Here is a 22,859-nt window from a genome sequence, read left to right as displayed (position 1 = left end):
GCATTGTGGTTTCTAGATAGCTGCAATTTGTTTGGTCAATTCATCTTAATGACATTACAAGATATTTATCTGGCGATTTGGGTTCCCATCTCTCTCCTCTCCCTTTCCCATCTAAACATCTTTGTTAATTCTAGTCCTATCTATAGACTTTTCCACACCTCCTTTCAGCCTGACAAATACTGGACATCTCCTCAGGGACAGAGGTCACTTTCTGTACAATCCATCTTCTGTACAGCAAAGTAAGTTTTGCAGAATGTGAACTGGTAGCAAGCCTTCCCTGACTACGTTCCTTCACTACTTTCTAATCACTTGCACTATGAACTTCAATGCCCTTATATAGCATCTGCTATAGATTATTCCAGGAGCTAGAAAATCTATAAAATGTTTCAGCAGTGTCTGGCACTACAGAAGTGTTTGTTAATCTGTTTTTAATCATCTGGCCTTCACTCTTTTTTCCATCTTAAAACATTTTTATTCTGTCTTGACCAATGCCTCAAATTTCCAAGCATGCCGTGTCACAGAACACCTCTAAGTTTGGCACCAAAGACCTTTTATTTTATTTTATTTATTTTTTTCATAGAGGAGCTGGTTTGCTGCAGGCTAAGAATGAGCGGAGCAAGCTTTTCTTTCAACCCCATCTCCCCCAGCGTTTCAACATCCCTGGGAGCTAATTCCTTCCAATTCAGTGCAACCGGTCACAAGGCAGCGTTTCTCAGGTTGCTAGCGCCACTCCGGATTAGAATATGCTTGTTTACACATCCCTGGGCCCTAACAGGTAGTTGGCTCCTAGAACATTCATTGCATCTTTACTCCATCGAGCTGGCACCATCTGCTTCCCCTGGAGTAAAAAAGAAAACAACAACAACAACAACAACAAAAACCCCAAAACAAACGTTTAAACAATAGCAGGGTGCAGCCTCCAGCTTGACAAAAAATGCTTCTTATTTTAAAATATAGGAAGAGGGGCCTGAGAGATAGCACAGCAGTGGGGCGTTTGCCTTGCAAGGGGCCGACCCAGGATCTACGGTGGTTCGAATCCCGGCATCCCATATGGTCTCCAGAGCCTGCTAGGGGGCGATTTCTGAGCGCAGAGCCAGGAGTAACCCCTGAGCGCTGCCGGGTGTGACCCCAAAACCAAAATAAATAAATAATAAATACATAAATACAATATAGAAAGAAACCCCCCCGATTTAACAGAAAAATAAAAGTTCAGTAGCACTCTGGAGCGCTGCCGATGACTTTGGTCCAGCTGAGTCGGGATGCAGGCAAGAGGATGCTCTGATTGATGCTGCTGTTGATGCTGCCCAGCCACTTGGGCACCGGGGGTCCGGGGGTAGCGTTGCAGGCGGGTAGTCGGGGTACCACCAGCTTCCCTAGAGGGGCGATCTGGGGGTCATTTTGCTGCACGCCCAGATGAATTTCTTGGGGCGCGGGGGGGCTGCCAGCCTCCCTCCATCCTCCCTCCAGCACCTTCCCGCAGCCGGGGGGCTCCGGGGCGCTTCTGGCTCCTCCCCGAGCATCACGTGCCTGGGAAGGGAAGGGGGTGATGCTGAGCCCCCCAACCCCGCCGCCGCCCGCGCCCCGCCCCAGTCACGTGTCGGGAGGCTCAGTCCCGCCCGCCAGGCGCGGGTGCGGGAGGAGCCGCAGCCCAGCCCGCAGGCCCAGCGCCCCGCACTATGCCGCCGCGGCCCCGCGGCTCCCGGCATGGCGAGGCTGCGCCGGCGGGTGCCCTGCGCGCTGCTGCTCGGCCTGGCCGTGCTGCTGAGGGCGAGGCCGGTGCCCGCGGCCGCCCGGGCCGAGCTCGGCCGCTCCGACCTCAGCCTCATCCAGCAGCAGCAGCAGCGGCAGCGGGAGGCGGCGGCGGCGGCGGCGGCCGAGCGGCCGGACGTGCCGGGGACCTTTGCTAACACGGCCGCCACCGTCCCCGCGCCAGGTAGGCTCCGGCCGTGCGGGCATCAGGTGCTGGGGGTGGGTGCGGGGAGCGCGCGGGGCTGCAGCCGTGGGGAGGGCTTGCAGGGTCGGGGTGATTGATTGTTGTCACCCCATCTTGCAATTCATCTCGTTGCCCTGGGGACGACTGTTTCTCTCAATTTTCAAATCCTGTAGGCATTCTCTTCTCTATCCTTCCCCCATACTGTTCTCTCTTCCTCTTCTCTCTGTCTCTGTCTCTCTCTCTTTCTGTCTCTGTCTCTGTCTGTCTGTCTGTCTGTCTGTCTGTCTGTCTGTCTGTCTGTCCTCTCTCTCTCAATTTTCAAATCCTGTAGGCATTCTCTTCTCTATCCTTCCCCCATACTGTTTCTCTCTCCCTCTCTTCTCTCTCGTACACACATTCAATTTTCAAATCCTGTAAGCATTCTCTTCTCTATCCTTCTCCCTCCCTCCCTCTCTCTCTCCCTCTCCCTCTCCCTCTCTCTCTCTCTCTCTCTCTCTCTCTCTCTCTCTCTCTCTCTCTCTCTCTCTCTCTCACACACACACACACACACACACACAGACACACACACACTCACTCAATTTTTAAATCCCCTCTAGGCATTCTCTTCTCTATCCTTCCCCCATACTGTTTTACTGTTTTTCTCTCTCTCTCTCTTCTCTCGTACACACATTCAATTTTTAAATCCCCTGTAGGCATTCTCTTCTCTATCCTTCCCCCATTCTCTCTCTCTCTCTCTCTCTCTCTCTCTCTCTCTCTCTCTCTCTCTCTCAATTTTCAAATCCTGTAGGCATTCTCTTCCCTATCCTTCATACCAAAAATTATTATTATTTTTTTGTTATGCATTGGACACCCACACACCTCTTTTTTCCCCTCCATCTCGCCCCGCCCTGCACTATTTAAATTGAGATCCCTTGGGGTGAAAAAGACATCTTGATTTATTATTTATTTCTATCTCTTCTGATAGCCGGGAAGGGTTGCAGGCAGGCAGTTAGTTGGCCAGAATTTTTGCCTTCCGCAGAATAAGATGAAAGAGAATAAGGGAGCTAGAGAAGGCGCTATATTTGGGGGGGGGGGAGAAAATGGTGTGGGGGTTCGTGAGAGCTCTGTAGTGAGGTGCAGGAGTGTGCAGAAACCTGGCCGCAGAGAGAATTGAATCACTTGTTAGCAACTTAATGAGGCTTCTGGTTGGTATTCGGCCGAGGCTAGGGAAATGCACGCTAGCTAGGATCATGGGCTGAAAGTACTTGGTTTCTCCAAAGAAAAAACGCCCCTGTCCCCCTTCTTGCCCATGGTTAGCAGAAGGGTGGTTTGGTTTATCCCATTTAATGGCCTCTCCCCGCCTCCACCCTGCATCCCTCCAACCGAAGATGTTGCCTGTTTTGAAGGGATAAAAGCCAGCCGCTTCCTAGCAAGCATGTCTGCAAAACCAAAGGAGTTCTCTCTTCACTTCTGCAGTTGTTTAAAATCACACCTTACCTAGACCTTATATAGACGAGGTGTTGAAAATGAGATTTATTTTTTGGGGGGTGAGGGGCACCGGCAGCTTATTCTTCTACTGCTTGCTCTGCTTCAAAGAGCAGTGCTAGGGCATGCCAGCTGGGATTCATGGCCAAGCCAGAATGATTTAATTTATCAGAGTACGCTGAGCATAGAATGGAACCACCGAAGTGTGGCGGCAAGCATGTGTTTCTGACACTCTCTTAAACCAATTTAACACCCGAGTGTGGCTTAAAAGTCCTCACAGGTACAGTGTTGTTTTTTTGTACCTGGAAGTGCTAACAGTATGCTTTGGTAGAGGCCCCTGTTAGCCTGCAATTTGCTAAACTTTAAATTTAGAGAGTGGTTGAGAGTCTGTCTTCATTATGAAAGGAATTAGTATGAGTTCATTTTGCAACACAAGTCCTGGGAGAGAATGGTTCGATTTTATGGCTTGCAATATATTTTTATTTTCAAAAAGAATATCACTTAAGGACCGGAGTGATATAGTATAGCAGATAGGAGGCTTGTCTTGCTTGCATGAGAGTCTAGCTGGGTTTGATTTCCAGTTTCCCAAATCCCCCTATCCCCAGGCCTGCTAGGAGTGATCCTGGAATGCAGAGTCAGGAAGGAATAATGGCGGGTTATGGCCCCAAAGCAACAAAAAACCAAAACAGGAGTATTAAATAGATTCTGACTACTCATTGGTTGATTTGTGATTACTATATGTGAGTTTTGGGTTTTTGTTACCTTCCTCGTATTTTGGTAAGAATTTCCTTATTCCTGTTTTTGTAAAGAAGTATCTTTGAAAAGGTGTGTTGGGAAACTGGCAGGTTTTGTCTTAATTACAGTAGATTAGATAGGATGATACACTATCTAAAGGATCAACCTAAAAATTAACATAGAAGGACTCTTGCTTCCCTCTGGAACTCTCCAGAACCTTATGTTCAAGTACCATATTTGACGGCGTATAAGACGACTGGGCGTATAAGACGAGCCCCTAATTTTGCAGTGAAAACATAGGTTTAGGCCTATATTCGCTGTATCAGACAGAACGTTCCTGTGCTGCAACTGTATGTACCACAGTGAGCCAACCACAACAAGCAAAGGTTCAAAGGGTATACTGTAATAGACTTCCTCTCTGACTCTGGCCAATCTGAGCAGGCTTTTGACAGTGTAGATCCAGGTCCAGAACATTGTCTAATTTGCATGCATCAAAAGTCTGCTTGGATTGGCTGAGTTAGAGAGGTGGTCCAGCAGCCTGGCAGTGATTGGTGCAGGATCGAGTTGGAAAATTCGTTTTGTGGCAATAGTCAGATCGTTTAGTGGCATATTAGAAACTTTTTTGGGGATATACTCGGCATATAAGACGACCCCCGATTTTCGGTTGACTTTTTTTGTTTCAAAAGTCGTCTTATACGGCGGAAAATACAGTAAGTCAGTGACAAACAAGAGTTGATGAGTTGCGTTGACGAATCTCACAGTTTATTGGAACAAAGTCATATAACACAACTATAATTGCAGGGAGTTGAAATATTTCTCTGGGCCCTTTGTGATCTGGATGAAACTAGTCCTCCAGCCCAGCCTTTGTTCCTCAGCAGCTTGGATCTTTCCAAGGACATTCATTAATAGGATCATTTCTGCCATGGGTTTTTATTGGCTTCTCATCTCCCACACTGGACTTCAAGTCTCAAAAATTGCCTACAAAGGGGTCTCTAAGGAATTCCCACTCCAAGTTGCCATAGTTCTGACCCTAACTCACTCTCCTGTCACCACACTGGTGTTCTGTTTTTTCCTGTTTGCAAGTGACCTGGAAGCTGCATATTGTCATTTTTTTTTCTACCTGTAATTCTGGAACATTCTGAGCTTCAGGTTTGTCAGGAATCTGAGAGAGCCTACCTATAATATTAATCTGCATATACCCTCTTCTATCCTCAACTTTTGCTTTGTTTATTGCTTTATGACCACATCCAGAAGTCTTCAGGACTTACTCCTGGCTGTGCTCTGGAATCAGTCCTGGCAGGGGATTCAGGCACTTATATATTTTACATGGAATTTGTATTTTGGGATGGAGAAGCATACCCAGCTATGCTTAGGAGTTACTTCTGGCTCTGCACTAGAAATTTCTCCTGGCAGGCTTGGGACCATATGGGATGCCAGGAATCGAACTGGGTCAGCTATATGCAAAGAAAACACCCACTGTGCTATACTCTGGCCCTAGTTTTATACTTTTATCTGTATAAGATTCACTGCATCCATCACCACAGTTTCTTACTAGTATTATCTTTTTTTTTTTGTTTTTTTGTTTTTTTGTTTTTTGTTTTTTGGGCCACACCCGGCATTGCTCAGGGATTACTCCTGGATGTCTGCTCAGAAATAGCTCCTGGCAGGCACGGGGACCATATGGGATACCGGAATTCGAACCAATCACCTTAGGTCCTGGATCAGCTACTTGCAAGGCAAACACCACTGTGCTATCTCTCCGGGCCCCCTAGTATTATCTTTTTTTAAAATGATTTTATTCATATCTGTTTAACAAAAGATCTTTTTGTGTTTTTTGTTTGTTTGTTTGATTTTGGCTTTTGGGACACACTTGGCTGCACTCAGGGATTACTCCTGGCTTTGTGCTCAGAAATCATTCCTGGCAGGCCACATAGTATGCTGGGGATCAAACCCGAGTCCTTCCTGAGTTGGCTTTGTGCAAGAAAAACACCCTACCACTGTGTTGTTCCTCTGGCCCCACTAATATTATTTTTAATTGTTTTTTATTTTAGAAAATGGTCAAATGGGGGGTCGGAGAGATACAGGGCATTTGACTTGCATGCAGAAGGATGGTGGTTCGAATCCTGGCATCCCATATGGACCCTGAGCCTGCCAGGAGCAATTTCTGAGTATAGAGCCAGGAGGAACCCCTAAGCACTGCCAGTGTGACCCAAAAACCAAAAGCCAAAAAAAAAAAAAAAAGAAAAAGAAAAAGAAAAAAGAAAATGGTCAAATGTATTTGTAATGATTCAAATACAAATCTGAAAAAGTCAGCAATAATATTGAAAGACTGAACCTATTACTGAATTTTAACAAAGATCGAATTCTGTTGTTTTGTTAACTCACCTCTTCACTCATTTTCATTGTAAGGCGGCAAGATACAGTCCATTGAAATGCCTATATCTTTGTAATTTTGACAAATGGATATTGCTATATAACCATCTCCTCTATTAAGATATGGAACATTTATTTTCTCAGTGGAAAGTTCAATGGTCCCAATGAATACTTGGTTTTTACTCCATGATAACCATTGATCATACTGGTTTTATCATAGATTAGCTTTGCATTTTCTACAAAGTAAGGCAACTGATGGTGCTGGAAAGATACACTAGTAGACATGGTACTTGTATTGCATGTAACTGACCCAGTTTTGATCACTGGCACCCCTTATGGTCCCTCAAACATGGTTCTGAGTATAGAGCCCTTCGCCTACTTCTGTGATCTTCAAAATAAAGGAACTACATATTATACGCTATATAAATATATTACAAATATGTATAATAAAATATTTTAATATATTATTTATATATAAAAGAAATAAATATTCTATTGTATGACATTTAGGGTGCTTATAAATATATATATTTATATGCTTATAAATATATATGAGGTATATATATTTATAAACACTCTACATGTCATACAGTAGAATCATAGAGTATATTCTTTAGTGTATTCAGGGGTCTCAAACTCGCAGGCCATTTGCGGCCCTCCGTACAACATTTTGTGGCCCTGCCCTAGAGGAATCTTTTTTTGTTTTGTTTTGTTTTAGTTGTTTGGGTCACACCCCCCAATGTTCAAGGCTTACCATATTTTCCCGCGTATAAGACGACTTTTGAAACAAAAAAAGTCAACTGAAAATCGGGGGTCCTCTTATACGCCAAGTCTATCTCGAAAAATGTTTCAGTATGCCGCTAAACAAAAATTGTCTGACTATTGCCACAAAATGAATTTCCAACTCGATCCTGCACCAATCACTGCCAGGCTGCTGGACCACCTCTCTAACTCAGCCAATCCAAGCAGGCTTTTGATGCATGCAAATTAGACAATGTTCTGGACCTGGATCTACACTGTCAAAAGCCTGCTCAGATTGGCCAGAGTCAGAGAGGACGACTATTACAGTATAACCTTTGGACCTTTGCTTGTTGTGATTGGCTCACTGTGGAAGATACAGTTGCAGCACAGGAACATTCTGTCTGATACAGCAAATATAGGCCTAAACCTATGTTTTAACTGTAAAATTAGGGGGTCATCTTATGCGCCAGAAAATACGGTACTACTGACTTTGTGCTCAAAGATCACCCCGACTTTGCCTCCTGTGGCCCCCTGGTAAATTGAGTTTGAGACCCCTGGGTATATGTTTAGTTCAGTCTAATTTCCTTAGGTTTAATCAACCTTAGGCATTTTTTTTTCTTTTTTTTTGGTGTGTGTGTGTGTGTGTGGGGGGGGGGGAAATCACACCCGGCAGCACTCAGGGGTTACTCCTGGCTCTATGTTCAGAAATCACCCCTGGCAGGCTCTGGGGATCATATGGGATGCTGGGATTTGAACCACTGTCCTTCATGCAAGGCAAATGCCCTAGCTCCATGCTATCTCTCTGGCTCCAATCTTAGGTATTTTAATTCCTTCCCTCCTTCCTTCCGTCCTTCCTTGCGTCCTTCCTTCCTTCCTTCCTTCCTTCCTTCCTTCCTTCCTTCCTTCCTATCTCTCCTTCCCTCCTTCATTCTTCTTTCCTTCCCTCCTTCCCTCCTTCGTTCCTTCCTTCCCTCCATCCTTCCTTCCCTCCTTCCCTTTTCCCCCTTCCCTCTCCTTCCCCTTGCTCCCCTCTCCCTCCCTCACCTTCTGTAGCTCCCCTGCATCTCAGGATGTTCATGGCTTACTCTTGGTTTTGCTTTCAGGAATCTTAGACAGAAGGGACCATAAGAAATGCCAGGGTTGAACCTGGGTTGGCTGTGTGCAAGGCAAGTGCCTTACCTACTGTACTATCATTCATAGCTTTGTTTTGGGGCACATCCAGCTGTGCTCACTCCTGGCTCTGTGCTCAGGGGCCACTTCTGGTAGTTCCTGGGCAACCATATGTGATACTGGGAATTCCACTTGGTGTCAGCCACATGCAAGGCAATTGTATTGCCCCTGTGCAATCTCTCTGACCCCTCAGTATAGTTTATTGCTGGGCTGTATTCTATTATCTGTTACTGCAATTTGGGTTACTACTTTTTTGTTGGGGATGGAGGCTTTACCCTGTGGCTCAGGGATTTACTCCTGGCTTTGCGCTTAGAAATCGCTCCTGGCAGGTTTGGGGGACCATCTAGGATGCCGGGGATCCAACGCGGGCTAGTCCTGGGTCAGATGTGTGTAAGACAAATATCCTACACACTGTGCTATCACTCTGGTCCCCATTGGTTTACTGCTTTTTTATTGATGAATATTATTTCCATGCTTAGTTCTTGTAAGTCAATGAAGCTGCTTCATTCTTATTTAATGGTACTATGTTTAATTGTCCTATCTTTATGTGATAGTTTTGTGCTTCAGGTATGCATCACAGAAACTCAATTATGGTGCATAAATAAAGAAATTATAGGAAATAAAGCACACATACATACACACACACACACACACACACACACAAACCCTCTTTTTTTTGTTTTTTGTTTTTTGTTTTTTTTTTTTTTTGGCCACATCTGTTTGACGCTCAGGGATTACTCCTGGCTATGAGCTCAGAAATCGCCCCTGACTTGGGGGACCATATGCAATGCTGGGGGATTGAACTGCGGTCCGTCCTAGGCTAGTGCTTGCAAGGCAGATGCCTTACCTATAGCACCACCGTGCTGGCCCCAAACCCTCTTAACTGTGTCTTATTTGTTCTGATTTACATTCCTTTATTCCATCTCCCTGTTTGTCTTTCTTTCTGGTAACCACTACTAAATATTTTTTTCATAACATGTATAGCTGGATTCAACTTACTTAATAAAATTTAATTAAAAATAGTGAAATTTAATAGAAAATATTGCTATACTTTTTTTGTTCCCCCATTCACAATACAGATCAGGCAAAGGGCCTGGTTTGAGGTGTATATGGGGAGCATTTACTGTACCTCCTTTTCTATACAGTCAGTGTAAAGAACACAGCCTGCAGTAAGCATTGGGAGACCTTATCTCTTTATATATATATATATATATATATAAAACCCTTTACTAGTGCAACATTCCCATCACCAATATCCCAAGTGTCCTTCCTCCCCACCCCACATAGGCCTGTACTTCTGTGACTGCAGTCATCACTCTCTGTGGTGAGCTTCATGTCGGGAGCTGGACCCTCCAGTCCTCCTCTATTTTGTCTCTGAGAATCATTATGCAAGTGTTTTTCATTTTTCTCAAAACCCATAGATGAGTGAGACCATTCTGTGTTTATTTCTCTCCCTCTGACTTATTTCACTCAGCATAATAGATTCCATATACATCCATGTATAGCAAAATTTCATGACTTCATCTCTTCTGACGGCTGCATAATATTCCATTGTATATATGTACCATAGTTTCTTTAGCCATTCATCTATTGAGGGGCATCTAGGCTGTTTCCAGAGTCTGGCTATTGTAAACAGTGCTGCAATGAATATAGGTGTGAGAAAGGGATCTTTGTATTGTATTTTTGTGTTCCTAGGGTATATCGTAGGGCAGTGGTTGGCAACCTTTTTTTCAACTGAGCCAAATCTCTCCAAGACCACGATTGACATTTACTTTGAGAGCCACACAGGGCGCACACTGACAGAGGCTAGGAGCAGAGTCCTGACTCCTGGAGTGGCCACCCAGCACACAGAAGAGCCAAATTAAAGTGTAAAGAGCCACATGTGGCTCGCGAGCCGCAGTTTGCGGACCATTGTCCTAGGGTATAGCTGGATGGTATGGGAGCTCAACTTCCAGCTTTTGTTGTGAGAAAGGGATTTTTGTATTGTATTTTTGTGTTTCTAGGGTACATTCTAGGGTATGGCTGGATCGTATAGGAGCTCAACTTCCAGCTTTTGGAGAAATCTCCATATTGCTTTCCACAAAGGTTGGACTAGACAACATTCTAACCAGCAGTGAATACGAGTTCCTTTCTTTCCACATCCCTGCCAGCGCTGCTTGTTCTCATTCTTTCTGATGTGTGACAATCTCTGTGGTGTGAGATGGTACCTCATAGTTGTTTTGATTTGCATCTCCCTGATGATTAGTGATATGGAGCATTTTTTCATGTGCCTTTTAGCCATTTGTATTTCTTTTTTGTCAAAGTGTCTGTTCAGTTCTTCTCCCCAGTTTTTGATAGGGTTAGATGATTTTTTCTTGTAAAGTTGTGTCAGTGCCTTGTATATTTTGGATATTAACCCCTTATCTGATGGGTATTGGGTAAATAGTTTCTCCCACTCAGTAGGTGGCTATTGTATCCGGGGCACTATTTCCTTTGAGGTACAGAAGCTTCTCAGCTTAATATAGTCCCATCTATTTCTGCTTTCACTTGTTTAGAGAGTACTGTTTCCTCTTTAAAGATACCTTTAGTCTCAATGTCATGGAGCGTTTGACTGACATGTTGTTCTATATACTTTATGGTTTTAGGTCTGATATCTAGGACTTTAATCCATTTGGGTTTTACTTTTGTACATGATGTTAACTGGAGGTCTAAGTTCGCTTTTTTACAAGTGGCTAACCAGTTGTGCCAACACCACTAATTGAAGAGGCCTTCCCTGTTCCATTTAGGATTTCTTGCACTTTTATCAAAATTTAGGTGACGGTATATCTGGGGAACATTCTCCAAGTATTCAAGCCTGTTCCACTGATCTGAGGATCTGTCTTTATTCCAATACCATGCTGTTTTGATAATTATTGCTTTGTAATACAGTTTAAAGTTGGGGAAAGTAATACCTCCCATATTCCTTTTTCCAAGTATTGCTTTAGCTATTCGTGGGTGTTTATTGTTTCAAATGACTTTCAGAAGTGTTTGATCCACTTCTTTGAAAAATGTCATGGGTATCTTTAGAGGGATAGCATTAAATCTGTAAAAGCTTTGGGGAGTATTGTCATTTTAATGATATTAATCCTGCCAATCCAAGAGAAGGGTATGGATTTTCATTTCCGTGTATCTTCTCTTATTTCTTGTAGCAGGATTTTATAGTTTTCTTTGTATAGGTCCTTCACATCTTTAGTCAAGTAGACTCCAAGGTATTTGAGTTTATGGCAAATATTGTCCTCAATGGAGAGAAACTGAAAGTCTTCGATCTAAACTCTGGTACAAGACAAGGTTGCCCACTCTCAAAACTCCTATTCAACATAGTACTGGAAGTACTTGCTATAGCAATTAGGCAAGAAAAAGATATCAAGGGAATCCAGATAGGAAAGGAAGAAGTCAAGCTCTCACTGTTTGCAGGTGACATGATACTATACTTAGAAAACCCTAAAGAGTCTATCAAAAAGCTTTTAGAAACAATAGATGCATATAGCAACGTAGCAGGCTATAAAATTAATACACAGAAATCAATGGCCTTTTTATACATCAATAATGATAGGGAAGAAATGGACATTAAGAAAACAACCCCAGGGGCCGGCGAGGTGGCGCTAGAGGTAAGGTGTCTGCCTTACAAGCGCTAGCCAAGGATCAGGACTGCAGTTCGATCCCCGGCGTCCCATATGGTCCCCCCAAGCCAGGGGCAATTTCTGAGAACTTAGCCAGGAGTAACCCCTGAGCATCAAACGGGTGTGGCCCGAAAAACCAAAAAAAAAAAAAAAAAAAAGAAAACAACCCCATTCACATTAGTGTCACATTGCTATACATTTTTTTTTATTATTAAATTCAAGTAGTGATTTAAAATTTGAAGGTAGGGCACACCCAGCAGTACTCGGAGGTTACTCCTGGTTCTGCACTTTTGGAGTCACTTTGGCAGGTTCTTAGGACCATATGGGATGGCAGAGATCGAACTGGGAGAGCCATGTGCCAGGCAAACAAACATTCTACCCACTTGTACTATATTTCTCCAGCCCCTTATTTTTGATTTAATCAAATCATGTATTTACTTCCAAAGAATTTAAAAATCAATAGAAGTAAGGTTAGAAATTTCAACTATTTTACTTAGAGAAAAAAACATGACTTTAAAGGGCATATTTCTAGGTGGGTGGCAATAATTTCTTAACAAGATTCTAATAAATAAAGGGAGCAATATTCTTTTAAATTGACTACAGGTTGAAAAACATGAAATTATGTTAAATTGGAGTTCAGTTTGTGACTTAAAAAAGAATGTGATTGATTAGAAACTACTGAATATTTTTTATGAAATACAACTCTTTTTCCAGGCACCTAAACATTGAACTTGATTTTCTTTTCTTTTCCTTTCTTGTTTTTTGGTTTTGGGTCACACCTGGCGGTGCTCAGGGATCTTTCCTGGCTCTGTGTTCAGAAATTACTCCTGGCAGGCACAGGAGATTATATGGGATGCCGGGATTTGAACTACCATCTGTCACGGATCAGTGGCATGCAAAGCAAACGCCCTACCGCTCTGCTATCTCTTCGGCCCCTGAACTTGATTTTCTTTCAAAAAATTTATTTTATTTTTTTTATTTTTATTTTTATTTTTATTTTTTTTTTTTTTGGTTTTTGGGCCACACCCGGTGACGCTCAGGGGTTACTCCTGGCTATGCGCTCAGAAGTTGCTCCTGGCTTGGGGGACCATATGGGACGCCGGGGGATCAAACCGCGGTCCGTCCTAGGCTAGGCTAGCGCAGGTAAGGCAGGCACCTTACCTTTAGCACCACCGCCCGGCCCCATTTTTTTTTTTTTTTTTTTTTTTTTTTTTGGTTTTTGGGCCACCATGGCGGCGCTCAGCGGGTTACTCCTGGCTGTCTGCTCAGAAATAGCTCCTGGCAGGCACGGGGGACCATATGGGACACTGGGATTCGAACCAACCACCTTTTGGTCCTGGATCGGCTGCTCTGCAAGGCAAACGCCGCTGGTGCTATCTCTCCGGGCCTCAAAAAAATTTTTTTTGGGGGGGTAGGTGGGGGGTTGGAAAGATAGTACAGCAGTAGGAAACATCTTGCCTTGCAAGCAGCTGACCCAGGGCCAATGGTGGTTTCGAATCCTGGCATCCCATCTTGTATCCTGTGCCTGCTAGGAGTGATTTCTGAGCACAGAGCCAGGGAGTAACCCCTGAGTACCCGCTGGTGTGGCCCCAAACCAAATAAACAAAATAAAAATTCCTGTTTTTGTTTTTTAAAACTTTATTTATTGATTGATTGGTTTTTGGGCCATACCCAGTGGCGTTCAGGGGTCTCTTCTGGCTCTGCACTCAGAAATTGCCCCTGATAGTCTGGGAAGCACATAGGATGCCGGGATTTGAACCGGATCTGTCCTGGGTTCAGCTGAATGTAAGGCAAATGCCCCTACCACTGTGTTATCTCTCCAGCCCCTCTCAAAATTCTTGACTAGTATTTTGTCATTCACTCACTTGGCTTAATGTAATGATTGTGTCAATATTCTTGGTCCAGAAACATTAGTAAGAAATAAATATTGTATTTTCTTTTCTTTTTTAAAAAATTCTTTAATTGAGTTACCATGAGACACACACCACTTATAAGTTGTTCATGATTGAGTTTCAGTCATAGAATGCACAACATCCTTTGCCAGTGTACATTTCTGGCTTCCAGTATTCCCCAGTTTCCCTTTCTCCCTCCCTCAGCCTTTTCTCCTGCCTGCCTCTAATGGCAGATATTTTTCTTCTCTCTCTTTTTTCTTTTAGACACTGTGGTTTGCAATATTGTTACTAAAGGAGTATCATCTATCTCCATTGGGCATCTAGTTCTTGTCCAGTGTGATCATTTCCAACTGTCATCGTCATAGTGGTGCCTTCTCTGCCCTAACTGTACTCCCCTGTTATTTGTGGCAAGCTTCCTACCAACGACTGTTTGTTCTGGCTCTCATCTTTGTTGTCTTTGGTCTTATTACCTTACTATCTTTTTCTTTTTGTTTTGTTTTGTTTTTGTTTTTTGGGCCATACCCAGTATCTTCCCAGCTGATTAATCATGGCTCTATGCTCAGGAATCATTACTGGACAGGCTCAGGGGACCATTTGGGATGTCAGGGATCAAACTCAGATTGTCCATAAGCAAGCCAAATGTCCCTATCCACTGGTTCTCTGGCTCTGGCCCCACAATCTTTTTTTTAATCCCACAAATGAGTGCATTTAGGCATATATCCTGGAAGCCCAAACATCCAATGCAAAAAAGCTCTCTGCACTACTATGTTAATTGCAGCACTATTCACATTATTCAGTATCTGGAAACAACTCCAGTGCCCGAGAACAGATGAGTAGCCTAAGAAACTGATATATTTATACAATGAAATACTATGAAGCTGTTTAGAAAAATGAAGTCATGAAAATTGCTTATACATGGATGGACATGGAAAGTATTATATTGAGCAAAATAAGTCAGAGGGAGAGGAGTAGTCAACCATATAATAATGTGTTCCATCTATAATTGGTGAATTCTGCTTATAGTCCGATTTCTTTTCTTTTTCTTTTTCTTTTTTTTGGGTCACACCCGGCAGTGCTAGGGGTTACTCCTGGCTCTGCGCTCAGAAATTTCCCCTGGCAGGCACGGGGAACTATATGGGATGCCAGGATTTGAACCACTGTCCTTCTGGATGAAAGGCAAATGCCCTACCTCCATGCTATCTCTCCGCCCCCTATAGTCAGATTTCTTAAGCAATAGTTTTAAGAGAATGGTTCTAAGTAGGAGAGAGCAACAACGGACAAAGAGCTTGGCGGTACAGCTGTGTTGTCCTTGGTACCACATATTGTCCTTGGAGCCTCTCCAGGAGAGATCTCGGAGTGTAGAGCCAGGAATAAGTCTGGAGCACTGCCAAGTGTGGCTCCAAAACAACAAGAACAAAAGAAGGGATAGCACAGCAGTAAGGGATTTGCCTTGCTGAACCCGGTTTGGTTCGATTCCTGGCATCCCATATGGTCCCCTGACCTTGCCAGGAGCGATTTCTGAGAACAGAGCCAGGAGTAACCCCTGAGCATCACCAGGTGTGGCCCCCAAACCAATCAATTAATACATAAACTGCTTTAAAAAAAAAGAAAACAGTTGTTTGCTTTGAAGATTTGTTCTCTTGCTTGCATTATACGTATGCACCATTTATATGTTTAGGACATGTCAGGTTTTGGCCTTCTAAACCATTATTTTGTTGACGATTATGATTATGTGATGTCGATGAGCACATCTGAAGTTGAGGTCCTTGAGCACAGCACACTTCTAACTGGAACACACAAGTTAGTTTTGTGGTGGTCACATATGTGCTCACCAGAGAGCATACTTCTTGGTTGTGTCACTCAGATATTTCTTTTTTGGGCCACACCCAGTAGTGCTCAGGACTTACTCCTGGCTCACTGGTCAGGGATCGCTCCTGGTGGTCCCCTTGGGAGCCATATGGGGTGCTGCAGATGGAACCCAGGATGGCTGTGTGCAACGTAAGCACTTTACCTGCTGTAGTATCTCTGGCTCTATTAATTTTTTCTGCTGGTGCTTGCCAGGGGTTGTATGTTGTTCACATGCATCTACTGTGTTGCAGCCAGAAATCACTTGCAGAGCTGCCAGGATCATTTCATGGGACATTGAGAATTTGCATTTATGACCATATGTTGCAAGGCAAGCACTCAAAGCCACTAAAAATCACTCTGGCCCCCGCCTGTATTTTGAAAGTATGCAACAATTAAAACATAAGAATTTCCCCTTTGATTCAATTCTAAGATTCCTTTGGGTTGTTGGCTGAGCAAAGTAAAAATTGCTTTCCAAGTGTTCTTTCTTTTTTTTTAAACTTCATTTATTTATTGGTTGATTGGTTTTGGGGCCACACCCAGCAGTGCTTAGGGGACACTACTGGCCCTGAACTCAGAAGTCACCACTAGCAGGCTGGGAGACTATATGGGATGCTGGGAATTGAACCAGGTTCCTCCCCAGGTCTGCCGTATGCAAGGCAAATGCCCCACGGTTGTGCTATCTCTCCTGCCCTGCTTTCTAAGTGTTCTACTAGAATACATCACATCAGTTGTGATTGTAATACTACCTGCCATGTAGAAAATTTGATAGAAAATCAAGGTTGTGGGTCTGAGGCAATAGCACAGCAGGTAGTATGTGTTTGCCTTGCACATGGCCCACCCACTTTTGATCCCCTGGCATCCCATGTGATCTTCCAAGCACCATATGGAGTATGTCTTGAGCGCAGAGTCAGGGGTATTGCCAAGAGTGCCCCCCTAACAAAAAATATTAAGGTTGATTTAATAATGTCATTTTTAGCAAATGTGAACTAAGCTAAGTTTTTGAAATCCAAATTTTATCTACCATTTGATTAAGTTTGTGAAGCAGAAGAGTCAGGAATGTGTCTTTTGAAATTGCTTCTTGGGGCCGGAAAGATAGCACAGCAGTAAGGTGTTTGACTTGCATGCAGAAGAACGGTGGTTTGAATCCCGGCATCCCATATGGTCCCTGAGCCTGCCAGGAGCGATTTTTGAGTGTAGAGCCAGGAGTAACTCCTGAGCGCTGCCCGTGTGACCCAAACCACCCCCCCCCAAAAAAAAATTGAAATTGCTTCTGAACCCTAAAGGTGAATCACTAGTCTGGTCAATGAAGACAGAGCATAGTAGGATGTGAAGTCTTTAGGGGATCAAATGAAGACAGGCATTGGGGGGGGGGTTGGAGTGGGTGGAGAGAGAGACTGGGTGTGGCCCCTCCCCAGATAAGAGGACATGTAACTAGCTGTGGCATGTATGAGTGAGTCAAGTATGTTGTTTACTCTTCCTTGCATTTTTTTCTGCATGTGTAGAAGACGTACTCTCCTTTTCCCTAAGTAATGCAGAAGTTCTGAATGGCTGATGGGAAGGTTAGGGATTTGGGATCACTCTGAAATTAATAATAGGTCTGTAATTGTAATTGTCTAGTTATCACAGTTTCTGCAAGATTTTTTTTTTTTTTTTTTTTTTTTTTTGGTTTTTGTCTTTTGGGTCACAACCGGCAGCGCTCAGGGTTTACTCCTGGCTCTATGCTAAGAAATCGCTCCTGGCTGGCTCAGGGGACCATATGGGATGCCGAGATCCGAACCACCAACCTTCTGCATGAAAGGCAAATGCCTTACCCCCATGCTATCTCTCTGGCCCCATTATCAATGATTTTTTTTTTTTTTTGGTTTTTCGGGCCACACCCGTTTGATGCTCAGGGATTACTCCTGGCTAAGCGCTCAGAAATTGCCCCTGGCTTGGGGGGACCATATGGGATGCCGGGGGATCGAACTGTGGTCCTTTCTTGGCTAGTGCTCGCAAGGCAGACACCTTACCTCTAGAACCACCTCACCAGCCCCTGAAAGATTTTTAAGAAAGTTTTAAATCCCCAAGGAAACGTTTTGAGTATACTCAAAAAAAAAAAAAAAAAAATGAACAGAGGTAACATTCAGACTCAAATAAAAGTACTGCTCATTTTAACCTTGAGGTTTTCTGTGGTCATGCATACATAGTGGATGAAATTAGTAAGTATGACGGTAGCATGATCAGCCCAGCCAGAAAGTTTCTGACCCTTAGAGGAACTTGAGGTTGCTTTGAGCTATGTGTAGCTTGTCAGTCCATTCAGCCTTTGACTTTTTCATTGCATTTATAAAGTGACAATCAATATACAAGTGTCTTTTGATATTTTTATATCTATATTTATTACTTATAATCAGCAAGCAACATACCTTATAAATTTAAAAAAGATCTGTTCAGAATTATTTTTTTGGCAGTCAACACAGAAACTGCATCCTGGCTCTTTAATTCCCCTGAAAGAAAGGGGTCTTAGAGATTAAGTTAATAATCTTAATAAGGGCTCTGATGTCTTTGTGAGTCATCAAATCCCTCTAGGCCTGATTATAAACTCCAGTCATCTTAGCAGATGAGGGCCCACCCTGGTGTTAAGTCCCCCCCCAATAGAGGCTTTATTAAAACCTCAATCTTCGCCTACATGCTGAAGCAAGCACTAATCTTTGGTCTTTGAACAGTTTTAGGGTCAACAATACAGTGTCTAGTGATTTAAGCCTATGATTTAACTTATCTCCATCACCAATGCTGTCCCAGCTTTCAGAATTACCATCTGTAAACTCAGTAAGACTCATATTTTCCTTAATCTCTTTTTTTTGCTTCACACCTTTTCTGGTTTCACTAATAAGTGTTTCTATTGGAAAAGCTATATCTTATGAAGAATGAATAGCAGAATGAAAAGGTGTTTGAGTTTTAGGGAAATCGCTTTAGCATACAGTTTCTTTTTCAGATTTTCTTAAGCCTCTGATGTATTGAAGTTTTAGAAGTTTTCATTCTTTGACTCTTCTTATTCTTGCCTCTCACAGTACTTTAAATACCATCTATATGTCAAGACTTTAAGAGCTTTTCCTGTGTCTAGCCACCAATTAGCTTGACATCTTTATATGGATAGATCACAGGTATTTAAGTTTAATCATGGCTAACTGGACCATTGATTTCCTACACACACACACACACACACACACACACACACACACACACACCACACCTCCCAAACATGCACACACAAACACATAAATAACTCACAAACTATAGTTTGTTCTTTGTTCTGGAATTCATGTGTCTTTTTGTTTGTTTGTTTGTTTGTTTTGGGGCCACACTCAGGGATGCTGGGGATCAAACCTGGGTAGGCTATGTGCAAGTCAAACGTCTTACTCACTGTGCTATTTCTCTGGCCTCTCGTGTCTTACAACTGGAAATTTCTTTTTTTTTTTTTTTCGTTTTTTTTGGGTCACACCCGGCGTTGCTCAGGGGTTACTCCTGGCTGTCTGCTCAGAAATAGCCCCTGGCAGGCACGGGGGACCATATGGGACACCGGGATTCGAACCAACCACCTTTGGTCCTGAATCGGCTGCTTGCAAGGCAAACACCACTGTGCTATCTCTCTGGGCCCACAACTGGAAATTTCAACTCATCCTTTCATTATCTTTTCTTTTTTTCTTTTTTCTTTGGGTCATGTCTGGCATGCTTAGGGGTTACTCCTGGCTCTATGTTCAGAAATTACTCCTGGCAGGCTCGGGGACCATTTGGGATTCCAACCACTGTCTTTCTGTATGCAAGGCAAACACCCTACCTCCATACTATCTCTCCAGCCCCAATCTATCTTTTCTTAAGGTTATTTTAAAAAACAACACATCAACCCACAAACCAAAGAATATTCCACAAATGAGAACTATCCTGCTATTCTTGCCACTTTTTCTGCCTTTCTCTGCATTTCTTTCATTGCAAAAGCCCATTGAGTCTTTTCCTAAGTATCTGCCTTTGATAATTTTTCCTTCTTCACTGGCCCTTTACTCTTTCTCGTGTCACTCTTAGGCACCAGTTCAAATTAGCACAGTAACTAGCCTTCTATTTATTTATGTTTCTAAAATTCATTTTCCCGAGAGTAGATGATGGGCTCATCCATCCTTGACTTCTACCATGATGCATTTTTACTAGGGGCATACTGGGCAATCTTCAGGGCTTCTTGCTGTTTCTTTCTTTCTTTTTTTTTTTTTGGGGGGGGTCACACCCAGCAGCGCTAGGGGTTACTCTTGGCTCTATGCTCAGAAATTGCCCCTGACAGGCACAGGGAACCATATGGGATGCCGGGATTCGAACCACTGTCCTTCTGCATGCAAGGCAAATGCCTTACCTCCATGCTACCTCTCCAGCCCCCTTCTTGCTATTTCTGTACTAGGGGATCACTCCTGGCAGTTCTCAAATATATGGTATTGGGAATTGTATCTGGGTCAAGTCTTGTGCAAGGTAAGCACACTACTCACCGTACTACCCTTCCGGACCCATGGTGTTTTTGTTTGTTTGTTTGTTTGTTTTTTTAGGCCATACCCAGCTATGCTCAGGGTTTACTCAGTAATTACTCCTGTCAGACCGGAGTGAAGACTGGGGGTGGGGTGCCAATGGGGTGCCAGGGATCGGACCTGGCTCAGCTGCATGAGAGGCAAATATTGTACCCACTGTACTTGAACTGGGCCACTGCCCTCTCACCATGTTTATACGTACAGATCTGGCCTGGAAAATCCTTGAGTGCAGTGCTAGGAGTAATCCTCGAGTACAATTGGATGTATCCCCAAACCAAAAAAAACCAACCAAACAAAAAACACCCCCCCAAATTATTAACCATTACACATGAGCCTTTGCCTGCTTTATCAGAACAGTATCAGCTTCTGACTTGCTGTCACTTCATCACACTTCAGATCTCTGAACCTTTAGTGGGGCAACTTTTTGTTTGCATGTACATTTTTATTTTTTGGTTTTGTTTTGTTTTTATGCTACCCCTGGCTGCACTCAAGAATTACTCCTGGCTGTGCACTGGGGGCCATATGGGATGCCCGGGAACGAACCCAGTGCAAGGCAAACTCTCTATCTATTGTACTATCACTTGGCCTCTACTGTGTCATGTTTTGTACCTCAGGGTCATCTTTTCACTGGTTTCTCTCTGTCTCTGTCTCTCTGTCTCTGTCTCTGTCTCTGTCTCTGTCTCTGTCTCTCTCTCTCTCTCTCTCTCTCTCTCTCTCTCTGTCTCTTTTTCCCCAGGCATTAGCTTAAATGGCACTTTTCACAAGATTTTCTTTGCCTTTTCTATTTGAAGTAGACTCTTTTCTTTCTCATTTCTTTGTGTGTAGTCCAGCAACTCTTAAATGTCCGAATTAGTCTGAACTTCTCCACGTCTTCCCTGTTTCCATATATTTATCATCTTAAGATTGCAAACCAGATGAGGCCCAGTGGAATCATTGTTTCATTCTTCACCAATATTTAATGGATGACTAAATGAATTACTTCTTAAATATTAATATTTGTATATCTGAGTATCTTTCATCTCCAAGGTTGAGTTTGCTGAGAAGAAATTGGTGGGGTGGTGGTGGTGTGTGTGTGCGTGTGTGTGTGTGTGTGTGTGTGTGTGTGTGTGTGTGTGTGTATGTGTGTGTGAGGGGGGTGGATAGAGGAGAGAGAGATAAATATGCTTAAACCCTGAGTACTGCCAGGTGTGGCTGAGAAACTTAAATATAATATTTTTAAAGAATTATACATACTTTACAAAACATATAGAAAGATAAACTGGTAATTGAATTCAGTACAACATATGAATTTGTGAATAACACATATTGTGTATAACCATAACATGTAAAGTGCCTCGTGTGATTGATTTCATTTTTTTTAAAAAACAAAACTCTGAGTATCTCCTGTTTGCCAAGCACTTCATTACTGATTTCTAGAACACCCAGCAGGGACACAGATAAAGAGAACACACGTGATAATAGAGTGGAATAAGCCCTATGTTAGGATTGTGTCCAGAATGCTGTGGAAAACAGGTTTGGGGAAAGCAATTTTGGCTCATTTCCTTAAGAAGGCACTGTCAGAATTAATCAAAACTAGACTGAAAGTCCTGCAACAAAGCACAAAGGAAGATTTAGATCTCTGTTTCTGAATAGTATATTTGTTTCTCTTTACTTTTTGGTATTTTTTATAAATCCTTTTATTTTCCCCATTTATTTTTTTGCTCATTATTAGGTATTGCTAAAAAGGAAATGAACTTCTTCCAGTGTCCACTGGTTTTTTTTTTTTTTTTATTCAAGAATTGAAAGTACAATTCAAAACCTAAGGCACTTGCTGTCAATTTTGACTGAGCTATTGGACATAGATAGTTTGCACATAAATATGAGGTTCCAGTGCTTTCCATGGCACTAAAATGGTGAGATATTACCTCATACTAAAACTCTGCTGTTTCTGAATATATCAGTTGTATCTTGATTTTTCCTTAATGCTATCGATCTCTGTCAATCTGGCTGCTCATTTTCCCAGTCTAGTATTAATATGAAAACAATAGGGCATCCGAGTTTATTTTCTTCCCTATTTGGCAGTCTCCATTTTCCTTTATTTTCACACCAGCCACAAGGCCAGTGTTATTTTACAAATATATAATTGTATAGAGCTATTGCTTGATTTTGGCTAAATTGCAAAGTATAAAAACGAACAGTTTTTTCTCTTTTTTTTTAATGAGCTATCGAGACAAAGCTGTCATACAGCTTTTGTGTTTTAGAAAATCCCGTAGGTTTTTTTCTTTCCCACATGGGGAGTGTGGCGCTGAAACAGGTGGTGTCTCTGGGGAGCATCTGGGCTGCCTGGGGTTCTGCTCCCCCCAGGCTCTGGAGCAATTTGCTCCTCCCCTCTGTGTTTCCCGGTGCTGATGTGGGGTGGAGGCTGGGACTTTCAGAAAAGGTGAATCTCTGAGTTCCTTTGGTCTTTTACAGTGTAAACTGTAGCTTCATGTAGCTGCATGCAGGAACAGAATGTCAAACTTCAAAGAAAGACCAGGGCTTCACT

At 43.0% G+C, this 22,859-nt stretch overlaps 1 protein-coding gene and 1 non-coding gene across 2 annotated transcripts in view; one reads left to right on the top strand and one right to left on the bottom strand.

The window, feature by feature from the left end:
• Positions 1 to 1,704: 1,704 nt before the first annotated feature.
• FAM171B (family with sequence similarity 171 member B) overlaps positions 1,705 to 22,859 on the top strand; it is a 73,394-nt gene continuing 52,239 nt past the window's right edge. The window contains exon 1 of the mRNA XM_049773189.1: positions 1,705 to 1,933. Coding sequence (XP_049629146.1) covers positions 1,705 to 1,933 — 229 coding nt within the window. The remainder of the gene's footprint in view (positions 1,934 to 22,859) is intronic.
• Positions 9,471 to 9,602, bottom strand: LOC126010111 (small nucleolar RNA SNORA51). The gene has a single exon (XR_007496247.1). It is a non-coding gene; the product is annotated as a small nucleolar RNA SNORA51 (small nucleolar RNA).

Source organism: Suncus etruscus, chromosome 5, assembly GCF_024139225.1.
Source record: "Suncus etruscus isolate mSunEtr1 chromosome 5, mSunEtr1.pri.cur, whole genome shotgun sequence".
NCBI classification, from domain to species: domain Eukaryota; kingdom Metazoa; phylum Chordata; class Mammalia; order Eulipotyphla; family Soricidae; genus Suncus; species Suncus etruscus.
The sequence above is the reverse complement of the archived record's forward strand: the minus strand, read 5'-3'. Positions and strand labels throughout refer to the sequence as shown.